General features: G+C 38.9%; 1 protein-coding gene across 4 annotated transcripts in view; it reads right to left on the minus strand.

Annotated features, from left to right (window-relative positions):
* Positions 1–13,310, minus strand: part of LOC127436287 (anoctamin-5-like) — a 107,610-nt gene that overhangs the window by 89,891 nt on the left and 4,409 nt on the right. For 3 of the 4 annotated variants that reach the window (XM_051690360.1, XM_051690359.1, XM_051690357.1), the window contains exon 1: positions 3,287–3,515. The exons of the other annotated variant lie outside the window; for it this stretch is intronic. Coding sequence is in view for 1 of the 3 variants with exons in the window: in XM_051690357.1 (XP_051546317.1) it covers positions 3,287–3,359 (73 nt within the window). In the remaining 2 variants the exon portion in view is untranslated. Of the gene's footprint in view, positions 1–3,286; positions 3,516–13,310 lie in introns of those variants that run through there. 4 annotated transcript variants of the gene reach the window in all.

Raw genomic sequence — 13,310 nt, forward strand, 5'->3', positions numbered from 1 at the left:
AACATATAAAGGATATCATTTGCATCATACTAGCTATTGATATGTTTTGTTTAGCTAATACATTAATTGTTATGACAAAAGCGAATGTAAAGGGGCTATGAAGCAAGAACAAGAATTCAGCCAATAAAGGCTTAATAAATACTATATAATGCCAAACTAGTCCATAACTAGACACTTACAATTGTAATTATAAGTCATGAATTACTGTCTAATTTATGATCCCTACAATAAAGTGTTAGCAAAATAACATATAATAGTCATTATTTATAATAGAACCACAGTAATATGCTATAATGTAACATATTGATAATAATAATTAATTGAAATGACTAATAAAAACAAACTGTTACAACATAACTATAATGTACAAATATTTGTAATTAGTAATAATATACTTCTAATAATATATGAACAATATTTTATAACATAACATTTTATTAATAAAAGTTTTTTTTATTTTTTATTTTTTTGAGAAATCTGCAAAATTTTGACACATATCTGAGAAGCTGACAGCAGTTGGGGTGCCCAAAACAGTTTAGAAAACTTTAAACCCATTGTATTGTGTCTTTAAAGTTATAGTTTTTACTCTAAACTGTTTTGGGCATTTCGGGACACCCCCACTGCTGTCAGCTTCTCAGATATGTGTCAAAATTTGTAACTATCATTACAGGGATACTATATATAGTAATCCCTGTAACCATAGTTACAAATAACAATAGTACAAATCAACCCTTTGTATTGTGTCTTAAAAGTTTTCATTTTTATTCTTGTCAATCTCCTTCTCTGTACGTAATGTAATAACAATACTTACAGCGAAGGAGAGTGAATTCAATTATCTGATCAGACTGACATTATTTGATCTCCTGTCTGCAGTTGTACGTACAAGCCAGATTACGAGTCAGCCTTGCCACTAAATACATTTGTCACTCCCAAAAACTGTGAAACTACAGAGTCCCAGAACAGCTCCAGCATCTAAATACAGTTGGAATACTAGAAGGTTCCCCTTCAGGTCTGACTAAATTTACTGCAGGCCAAGCTCATGTTAGTTAAGGTTTCTTATAAACCACAGTGAACTCCCTGCAGTCCTGCTTTAAAGAGTAAAAAGCATGCCGGATGTCACTTTCCAAACTAAACATAAACAAAACATCAGATATAACAAGTAGTCTTGTTTCTTCAACATATTTCAATCTGTTAAAGTGTTACTTTACACAATGGTTGTACAGGTGCGAGGAGCACAGAGCTCAGGAAACCTTATATGTCGTTTTTTGTGTCTTGATGACACATTATTTACTAATTATTTAGTTATTATTTACTACGGATTTCAAACTTAAGTCATGCGGATTTGGAATGACATGTGGGCAACACAATGTGTATTTTTAAGTGAACTGTTCCTTTAAATTCTCTTTTCGGTGTCTCTCATACACTTCACATACACTTTGCAAAAACAGAGCCCATAAAAACATGTAATGATGTGTGTTATCAAACCAAAGCTTTACACACTTTCAGATTAACAATCTCTGTTGTCATATAAAGATAACAAATCATAACTACAGTTAAAACTATAAACGTGATATGATGGTCTTATAAACAAGCCAGATAATATGCCTCAAAAAACAGTCCATCAATGCCTTAGTTGTGAATGGCATTCAGAAAAATATTAGTCCACAGGACAGTTTTTACATTTTGTCATGACATTTGCAACAACACAAGTCATCAAAAGACAAATGAAGCTATGACAGTGTATCATACTGGAAGTGAGAGTGCTTGCTGACACAGGAAACTGTGAACACAAAGCATGGGCGAATATAGGCTACATACTTTGAGGTTAGTTATTATGCACATCAAACACACTAAAAAATCCCCCATAGATACAAAACTACAAAGTTACGAAAATGATATTCACAAGGTTCTTTTCTTAAAGTGAGGAGTGAATTTATTATTTAAGTGCCTGCCGATAAGAATGTGTGGTCAACTGTGAAATAAATTAAAGTCATAGCTGAGATGTGTAAATGTGGCAGAGAAGTTTATAAGGCCCTTTATCAGCTTATCAGGAAACTCCTCTGATGTTGCACACATACACAGTTCATGCTGAGACAAGTGAAGGTAAACTGAAGTAAGCACTATTCAGACAAGTCCCACTAAGTGAAGTCAGCAATATACAAACAAATAAGAAAAATAAATAAGAAAAGTAGCATTTTCGTATTTGTGTCTGTGATTGCATTAGTGAATACTGGAGCAAGGGCGTAGCCAGGAAATTACTTTGGGTGGGCCTCAACAAAAAATGGATGGGCAAAGTTTTCGGCCAAAACTTTTCTTACCCCAAATTCTCCTTAACAACAGAGAAGCGGTACATTCAAACAGTTCTTTCACACTTCTAGGAATCAGAATTTATGCATATTTAAAACTATTTTAAATCAAAGAATAATCTCTAATATTCTGGATGGCCCACCCTTGGCTACGCCACTGCACTGGAGATGTTATGAGATCAAAATAATTATCAACCTCTATGTTTTCACTGTTACATACAGTATATACTGCCAGTGTCTCGTATTGTTCTATATCTATTTCTAGTGAACTGTTATGTCTATTTGAATTTCCTAAGCAGCAGAATGAATTAAAACAGAAACTGCCTTGACAGTAGGCCACTGAGATAAGGAAAAAGACATGACCATTTTAGGTCAAACTTAATCAAGGATTTTAAAGGGGAAGTTTATGAGTACCTCAATCAAATCCATGGGTTATTATATGTTTAACTACAAATAAGAGTTTATGAGTTTATCCATAGACTACACAGCATTGTTCAACAATTGATTAACAACTCATGTTAAATAAAAATGTCCATGCATGTTTCTATTCACAATAAAATGATATTACAAAGTTTTTTACATATTTTTGACATTTGTCCCCACACTGAACTTCCCTGGCTGTAATGTAACTTAAAATAGACCAGCTACCTAAGAACATATAATATCCTGACTAATCGATCAACTAGTGCCGAAAGTCTTTTTGAACTTTCTATTGAGCTTTTATTATACAGTAGGCTTAGTTGCATTTAATAACGTCAATTATTATTTGTACTTTGTCGCAATGAAACTTTCGCGCACAATGTGAAAGGAACGGATGTGCGCATTTGTAATTTACTGTTCATTTAACCAAAATAAACAAAGCAAAAAGACTGTTTAAATGCAAGAAACTACTGAATAAAGCACTAAACTGGGCATTAGGCGATATGTTTTGTTAAAACACACTCATAATTGTATAAAAACCTTTGTTTACGAACACTCACCGCCGCTGGACCCAGCAGTCTGGTCCATTTCTATAAGCGTCTCATCACTGGACTTTCCCGATACTCGTTTCATTTTTCTGAAGTATCCAGATATATTAGTGTGAATTTACTAGAGTTGTAGAATGAATGATCTATCCGCCAGGGCTCCGTCTGAGCCCACGCCCTGTGATCCGGTCTGAGCTCCGCGCGAGAAATGACCGCAACACTCTGCGGATCAGATTTGCCCACTCCAGCTCGTCTTCGGAACTCCGTCGCCGAAATTTGCAATTTTACTATGGCCAAGGCTAATCTCTTAATATTCATTAGCAATGCCTTTGCTATTGGAAGGTTAAACTGCAGCGTAGTGTTTCATAACAATATTCAAGACAAAGTCTTAACCATAGGAAGACTACAAAGCAACGTCAGCGTTCCCTAGTTAATATTCATGAGCGAAGCCTTTACCGTAGTAGGTTTCGCAGTAGGTCTCGCTCTCCGGCGTGCGCCTTCTTCAATTAAAGGAGAGTGCTTTGACCCGACCGCAATTTTGTCGGCTCACTATAAAGATCATTAGTTGAATCTGCTTAGTTATACTTAGTTTGAAAAAAAGCAACAGATTATAAGAATAGAGGTACTGTTGCTTATGCTTTTAGTTATTAAAAAGCGCACTAGTATGATCAGCATGTTAGTCATTTTTGTTATAGGTTGATCTGTAGAGAAAGCACTAAACCTAAATTAGGTTCAATCACAACATTTCCCTATTCCCACCACACAGAATGGCTCTAAACTGTGAATTTTTAAAGCTTCAGTCAGTAAATCAGTGTTGGCATAACGTATTACAAGTAGCCAGTGTTGGGTGTAATCTGATTAAAAAGTATTTAAATACTGTAATGTAGTTACTAATTAGTCAAAAGATGTATAACACATTTCATTTAAAATTCTTGTAATCAGATTACAGTTACTGATTTTCACTTTAGTTACACATATTTCTGAAATAATATTATTTATGTAGAGTACATTTAAAAATGAACTAAATTATGTTACGATATTGTATTAACATAATTATAATGTATACCTGTTTGTGTTCCTGTGACAGCTGAACAGCGTGAGACCCAGAGCCATCCTTAGGGTGGTGCAACCGATGCAGTCGCAACAGGGCTCGCGCATAGGGAGGGCTCGCGGTGATCGCTTCCCCCACCCCTCCAGAAATCTCTTCCAAAGGGGATTTCCCAAGGAAGGCGATCACTATGGCGGGGGACCCCGGAACGCGATCACTACCGACAGGGACAACAATTGCAATCCCCCCCTTCGGATGTCGAGAGGCCCACGCATTCACCGATTAATCGGTGCCAATAGTTGCTTTTTAGAACTATCAGTTATCGGCAAAAATCTATCAATAGTTGCCAATAGTTTTTTCATCTTTTAGTAATTTCAATATAAGAGTCCCCAGTGTGTTTCGGGCTTGTTTATACCTAAAACTCCCGTGTTATGCACCAAATCTTCATTTTTTTCTTGTTATTATTAGGATTTTGGTTGAACAAAAAACTGCATCTGGGATTTTATTCATTCTGGACTCTCTGTCTTTGCCTGCCTAATAAAGAAAGAATACGATTTTTTATTTATTTACATTCTATAAATCAATTTGAAAAACTATCAGCAGATTAATTGGTTATCGGCCTTTCCCACCACCTTAGTTATCTGTATCTGAAAAATCTACTATCGGTCAACCTCTAATAATTAGTAACATATTATTTGTTTCATTTCCAACAAAGTTATCCATAAAGTAATTTGATAACAAAAAGATTACTTTTTTAGTAACATACCTAACACTGCAGATAATGTATATCATATAAAATTAAAAAGTGAACTATGCTTTTTAAATGTACATTGTAATACCAGTGTTACATGTTTAAAAAACTGAGCATTACTTTTATTTATTTAATAGTATTTACTAATAAATACAACTGAAATCCTCTACCTATCCCATAATGTAGTAAAGGCCTACACTGTGTGTCATGGCCCATGATCAGAAATGCTCATGGGATCCATCGTTTGCTGTTAAAGATACCATGAAATCAAAATATTCGTTTTGTGGCTTTTAGTACATATCTATTAGCTTTGAAGCCATCTACTGTATATGCTTTTATACTCCTAAAAGTTGACAAAACTAACCTTTGGCAGATATCTGCAATAAAAAAATGTACAGTCTTTTTCTGTCTGGAAAACAGACAAAAAATATTGATGACTTGTCTTCAGTGTTGGGTGTAATCTGATTACAAAGTAATTTGTTACTGCAATCTAATTATAGTCAAAGTATTTTAATGGATTACATTTACATTTTTGGTAATTAGATTACAGTTACTGACTTTCAATTAAGTTAATTACTTTTAAGTTTTACATTTCTAAAATAGTATTATTTATGTAGAATTTAAAACATGTTCATATAGGTCTCTTTGGCTTTGTTAAAAAAAAAAAAAAAAGATTTTATGACTATAAACCATTTAGGTTTTTGTAGTCTGAACAGGACAAAAAAACACAAAAAATCAGATTTTATCAAGACTGATCCAAATCACATTTGTAGGTGGTTTGGAATCTAATGAAAATTGGATTTTTCTTAATGCATCTGAATCTGAATGGTCAGATCGGATTTGTATGTGTTTTTTTCATCATTCATTGTACACGACGGGTTGTTTCATTGCGTTCCAAACTGCTTAAATAATGCCTTCACAGGGCACTTAGAAGGGAAACCAATAATGATGATCACGCTGTAGGATCGTTACAAGACAAATGTCAATATAAAATTACTTTAAAAGGGATTTCAGAATGACCGTTTTGTTACACCTTTCAGCCCTCCGACAGTGGAAAGTAAAGTCTATGAGGGGAATAGGACATTGGGATGATCACTTCTCAATGGAACGCACCCATGTGTCATGTATATGTTACAGGCCAGCCAAAGCAGTGCAAACCCCTAAAATAATACAGATATTGGCTTTACTCACCCAAAGAGATATGCTAAAACACGTTCCGTCCACAAGCCACCACAGCGCGATAAGGTATTGAATGACGCACGCGAATACGCTTCGCTACCCACTAAAATACAGGACAACAGGCGTCCAGTATGGGATAAAATACAAGAGAGATCTGCTAAAACAATGCTTTTGTAAACCCTAGTAGCTATAAACATTGCATATGCCACCTCTCTCATTTTTTAAGCCGTTGTCTGTGTCTATTACATTTAAAATTTGATACTGCCGAGTGCCCTCATGAAAACATCCACTGTGAAACTCTCACGCGAGGTGAATATGCAAGTTTGCATCATTACTATCGTAACTAACATGTAAGTGCTAGCAAAAACGACTGCTGTCTGAACAGAAATTAAATCTGACCTGTCCACATATAACCTGCAGTTTGAACAGTCAGTCTAAAAATCGGATGTGAGAATAAATCTGATTTTTGCTGCGGTGTGAACAAAGCCTTCCCCTGCGTCCGAATATCCATACGTTCCTACTATATAGTTTGCCAAAAACAGTATGCTAGTGGAGTAGTATGTCCGAATCCATAGTATTCATAAGACAGTAAGAAAGAAATGCCCAGATGACCTACTACTTCCAGCGGGAATCCAAAGTGTGGATCGGCTGAACACTTTCCTATCCCACAATGCATCGGGAGCTGAGGAGATTTCATGTCCATATGCTGGATTTAAAATAAATGACGGAGAACCACGGGGTGGGAAGGTTGTTTTCAATAGTAAGTGCTGTATACACAAAGAACATTACTCACTGTGCTTAAATGGCACTTGTTTAACTGAACATGAGTGGATTATTTTCACGGTTGTTGTTGTCACGTTACATATTCTGGTCATGGGACCATGCGTACATTCCAGGATGTTAGTATGTCCGAATTCTATTCACACTGCCTCTCGCATACCTAAAGAGCATACTGTTTTACCGGCCAAGAAGTGCGTTTCTCATCAAATACAGTACACACTGTAACAGTACGCGGTTTTGGACATAGGCTTTGAGTTTCTGTGACAGCTTCTTCTTCTTCTTCTTCTTCTTCTTCTTTAGATTTATGTCTGTTGGCAAACCAACTTGTGGTGCATTTCCACCACCTACTGGGATGGAGTGTGAAATGTTGATATAGAAGGGAAAGAAAAAAAAAGAAATACTAAATTCTATTATACAGATCTATAACCTTTAGGTAATTTTTAAGAACATTATATACTTTTAGAGAAATATTCAGTATGCTCTGTAATGATAGGCAGTTATTTCCGAAAGTTTTAGTTCTTCTTGGAAGCTGGAGTCTTTCTTTGTCATATGCGATGCAATTTAGCAGCACATGCTCAACAGTCTCAGGAAGACCACATTTATTACAGTTCACAGATTCATGTATCTCTACAATGTACAGTGAATGATTGAGTGCTGAGTGTCCAATACATAATCAAGATACACTATATTGCCAAAAGTATTCGCTCATCTGCCTTTAGACGCATATGAACTTAAGTGACATCCCATTCTTAATCCATAGGGTTTAATATGACGTCGGCCCACCCTTTGCAGCTATAACATCTTCAACTCTTCTGGGAAGGCTTTCCACAAGGTTTAGGAGTGTGTTTATGGGAATTTTTGACCATTCTTCCAGAAGCGCATTTGTGAGGTCAGACACTGATGTTGGACGAGAAGGCCTGGCTCGCAGTCTTCGCTCTAATTTATCCCAAAGGTGCTCTATCGGGTTGAGGTCAGGACTCTGTGCAGGCCAGTCAAGTTCTTCCACACCAAACTCGCTCATCCATGTCTTTATGGACCTTGCTTTGTGCACTGGTGCGCAGTCATGTTGGAACAGGAAGGGGCCATCCCCAAACTGTTCCCACAAAGTTGGGAGCATGGAATTGTCCAAAATCTCTTGGTATTCTGAAGCATTCAAAGTTCCTTTCACTGGAACTAAGGGGCCAAGCCCAGCTCCTGAAAAACAACCCCACACCATAATCCCCCCTCCACCAAACTTCACAGTTGGCACAATGCAGTCAGACAAGTACCGTTCTCCTGGCAACCGCCAAACCCAGACTCGTCCATCAAATTGCCAGATGGAGAAGCGTGATTCGTCACTCCAGAGAACGCGTCTCCACTGCTCTAGAGTCCAGTGGCGGCATGCTTTACACCACTGCATCCGATGCTTTGTGTTGCACTTGGTGATGTATGGCTTGGATGCAGCTGCTCAGCCATGGAAACCCATTCCATGAAGCTCTCTATGCACTGTTCTTGAGCTAATCTGAAGGCCATTTGAATTTTGGAGGTCTGTAGCGATTGACTCCGCAGAAAGTTGGCGACCTCTGTGCACTATGCGCCTCAGCATCCGCTGACCCCACTCTGTCATTTTACGTGGCCTACCACTTCGTGGCTGAGTTGCTGTTATTCCCAATCGCTTCCACTTTGTTATAATACCACTGACAGTTGAATGTGGAATATTTAGTAGCGAGGAAATTTCACAACTGGACTTGTTGCACAGGTGGCATCCTATCACAGTACCACGCTGGAATTCACTGAGCTCCTGAGAGCGGCCCATTCTTTCACAAATGTTTGCAGAAGCAGTCTGCATGCCTAGGTGCTTCATTTTATACACCTGTGGCCATGGAAGTGATTGGAACACCTGAATTCAATTATTTGGATGGGTGAGCAAATACTTTTGGCAATATAGTGTATTACTGTATCATCCCTTCTATTGCCATAATTACTCTTCTCATAACCGACTTGTCTTTGAATATTAAATAGATGTTGTCTCTTTACTTCCTTGTCCCACCTCTCTTGCCACATCCCCTTAATGCCTCTTTAATTAATCCTTTGACTTCAGATTTACTTAATGGTGCATTAATGACAATTATTGAATGTGTAAGAGCCTGCTTAGCCATATTATCCACCTCCTCATTACCGTTAGTTGTCAACCAATATGGTTTTTTTAATGGCCACTGCCGATGCCGATATCCAGAGAGCAGGGTGACCGATAGGCTGATACAATGCTGATATTTCACACAATTTAATATAGTAAATAACAAACAATTAATAAACTCTTATTTAGCACTATGTTTACTTAATTTCACACAAAACTAAAAAATAATATTGTATTTTAAATGGTAGATAGCAGTTTCTTCAGATTTCTGTTTAGTCATCAAATTTTAGTAATTTATTTGCACATGAAGATATTGTTAATATATTAGGAAGAAGGAAATAACAGTACACACAGTAGTCCAGCAACCATGGATGGCATGTCCACATAAGTAATCGCATTTACTAAAAAATACAGAATCAAACCAATTGCACATACAGTGCAAGGTGAATAAGACATTCACTTATAGCACACGTGAAGTGCTTTTACCTTGGGCTTCATCCGAAAACCTAAGCAGCTGACTTGCTGCCTAATCAGTTAATGGCTTAACTGACAGCTGTTTTGAATGAATGGAACTCTTATGGAGAATGGTCTATGAACAGTTTGAAAAGCACCTTATTTTCAGCCAAACCTCCTTATACAGCCTCTGGAGGCAGCATTTCCCTGTTTTCGGACGCAGCCTTGAAGTTGCACTCATGGGCTCGTGCAAATCCAGCGCGAGCAGCAGCAATCTCCTGACAGTTTAAACAGCCTGGATAGCCTGTTTGGATTGTCACAGGTCAGACCGTCTTGATTTGTGAATGAAAGAAACTTTTGATCCTATTCCTGAAGTTTTGATTCTGGCTGATAGAATACACATTTCAGAGGAAGATATTAGATGAGCTATTGACGGGAAGAAAAAACTGATTTTCATGTGGCTCGTGAATTACATCTGTTTAAACTCATATTTGCAGACAGTATCCACCTTATTTTTCAGGGCACTGCCATTATCAACCTTGAATGTGGACCACTACCAGCTATTTTAGATATACAAAAATACTACATTATGCCGCTTCATATTACAGGCTGGCAATACATGGCGACATATTATTATCATTAATTACGATTTTCATAAACTCATTGGTTTTAAGTGCATATAGTTTTACCGTTTATCGCATTTTGCCATTGTTTTATCACACACTGTTGCACAGGCAGAATCAATGAAATCAGGCGCTGAAAGGACAGTCCTCTGCGCCATCTGACATGCCTCCACAAGCTATACACAACCAGCAGAGAGAAGAAAGAAGCCAGGAAAATGCTGCTTCAACTTTCTTTGCACCAAAACTGCATCTTGTTTCATCTTGAAAAAAATAATAAATGAATTATTCTCTCCGTTCTTGTCAGAGAGCATTCTCTCGTTCTTAGTGGTGCATAGTAAACAGACACACAAATCTCACATTCAGCATGGCTTATGAAAAATCACCTTTGGAAATAAATAAAGGCATCATCGGAGGTTATGCAGGTACATATGAATGGAGATTTATATGGTGTAACGTTCTGTAACGTTGGTGCTGGCACTGACAATGACAAAGACGATGAAGTAAAGATGAACGTTTATGTTTATTTACATAAGTGATATCCAAAACGTGAATCCAAACAAAACATAAACATGAACAACTTGACATAGACTTGACTTGACTTGACTATGCTACACAAACACAATACCTGACAAAGGACAATGAGGGCTTAAATACATGGAAAAGGGGTAAAATAAAGGTGAGGGAACCAATGAACAGACAGAACTGATAACAAGGTAATCAAACAATAAACCAATGAAAAGAAGACACATGAACCTGGAGTGAAACATGAAATCACATGACAAGGGAACCACATGACATGAAACAGGAACTAAACTTTTCAAAACAAAAGACATGTAAAACATGAATCAACAAAATACACATGACATATCCCCCCCACTAAGGGGCGGCTCCCGACGCCCCAACACATGAACAAAACACAAAAAACATAGCATAATTTTCAAAGTTCAATAGGGAGCTAGGGTGGTCTTGAGGCATGGCTTGGCAAGGCGTGGAGCATGGGATCAGGGCGGAGCCCATGGGGGGTGGAGCCATGAGAGGCTTGAAGGGCAGAGCCATCGAAGGTGGAGCCGTGAGAGACTCGAGGGGCGGAGCCATGGAGAACTGGATACCCAGAGAGTAGCCGAAGACTCGAAGGGCAAGGGTGGAGCCGGAGGCAGGGAGAACCAAGGTGGCATCGGAGGCTCGGAGGAGCAAGGCGGAGCTGGGGGATCGGAAGACTGAGGCGGAGCTGGTGGGGCTGAGGACCAAGGTGGAGATGTAGGGAAGGAGGTCCCTGGTGGAGCTGATGGATCGGAGGGACGAGGCGTTGCCAGAGGATCGGAGAGCCAAGGCGGAGCCAGGTGACTGACTGATTAAGGCGAAGCTGGAGGGATGAGGGACCCCGGTAAAGCCAACAGGCTGAAGGACCGCAGTGGAGCCGAGGGAACATAGGGCCGAGGTGATGTTGAGGGATCGACAGGCCAAGGTGGAGTCCAGGGCTCAGAGGGTCTAGGCGTGGTCGGAGGGTCAAAAGTTCCCCTTGCCTGATCAGGAGAACTAAGAGTGGGTACAAGGGCGGGAACCATCTCCAGGTCCAATAGCTCAGATGTGGTTATGATATGGCGTGGAGCAGACTCAAGTGTGGCTGTGACGTGGTGTGGAGCAGGCTCAGGCGTGGCTGTGACGTGGCGTGGAGCAGGCTCAGGCATGGCTGTGACGTGGCGTGGAGCAGGCTCAGGCATGGCTGTGACGTGCCATGGAGCAGGCTCAGGCATGGCTGTGACGTGCCGTGGAGCAGGCTCAGGCATGGCTGTGACGTGCCGTGGAGCAGGCTCAGGCGTGGCTGTGACGTAGCTGCTGGGTTCATATTGTGTAGGTCAGGTATTCTGTAACATTCTGTAACGTTGGAGCTGGCACTGGCAATGACGAAGACGATGACAATGAAGTAAAGATGAAACCAAGTGCAGTTTATTCACATAAGTGATTTCCAAAATGTGAATCCAAACAAAACATAAACATGAACAACTTGACATAGACTTCACTTGGCTTGACTTGACTACACTACACAAACACAATACCCGACAAAGGACAATGGTAAACACGAGGGCATAAATACATGGACAAGGGGTAAAACAAAGATGAGGGAACCAATGAACAGACAGAACTGATAACAAGGTAATCAAACAATAAAACAATGAAAACAAGACATGAACCTGGAGGGAAACATGAAATCACATGACAAGGGAACTACATGACATGAAACAGGAACTAAACTTTTCAAAATAAAAGACATGAAAAACATGAATCAACAAAATACACATGACACATGGAGACAAGATAGACTGCATCGTCACAATCTCGGCAGATTTTATTACTGTCTCTTCAACACAACACACAGCAAGACGTTAATGATTTACTTACGCTTTTACTATAAATGCTGATGTTAGAAAATTATCTGACAATGGCACATAATTCTGCTGTACATCCTGTGGTTGTGTGATAGTTTATAAGCCCATATCACTAGATTCTGGTATTATATCCTAGTTATTTACACTGCGGTCAATGCCAGCGGAACTTTGTCACATTCGCCGGGAATGCATACATCCGCGTTGAAAATTAAGGTGGATATAATAGAAGTTTTATTGATATTTGCCTTTTTTATCATTAGACAAGACAGTTAAAAGTAACAGGGAACTGTTGAGGAGAGAGATGGAGAATGAAACAGGCGAGCACTTTAACATTATGAGCTCAAACGCGTTTGCTGTGGTTCTGATATGCGGACCGTTTAAATGACACTGTGTTGCACACCGGTCTATTATTATAGTAACACGATGGCACATAACAACAAAACAAACAGTGATTGGTCGTTTACATGTCTCAGTCGCTTCACATGCAAGCAGGTGATTTTCGGTGCCCTCAAGAAACAAATTCGTCCAAATGGGAAAATTTAATGGCCGATGCCGACAATTAAAAAAGTCAGAATATCGGCTGATTTATCAGCCTCTGCGGTATATCGGTCGACCACTAATTACCCTCCACTCCAACATGAGCAGTTACCCATTAAAAGACAAGTATTATTCTCTGCTGACGTATTCTGAACAAACTCTGAA

Source organism: Myxocyprinus asiaticus, chromosome 46 (genome assembly GCF_019703515.2).
Source record: "Myxocyprinus asiaticus isolate MX2 ecotype Aquarium Trade chromosome 46, UBuf_Myxa_2, whole genome shotgun sequence".
Taxonomy (NCBI): Eukaryota; Metazoa; Chordata; class Actinopteri; order Cypriniformes; family Catostomidae; genus Myxocyprinus; species Myxocyprinus asiaticus.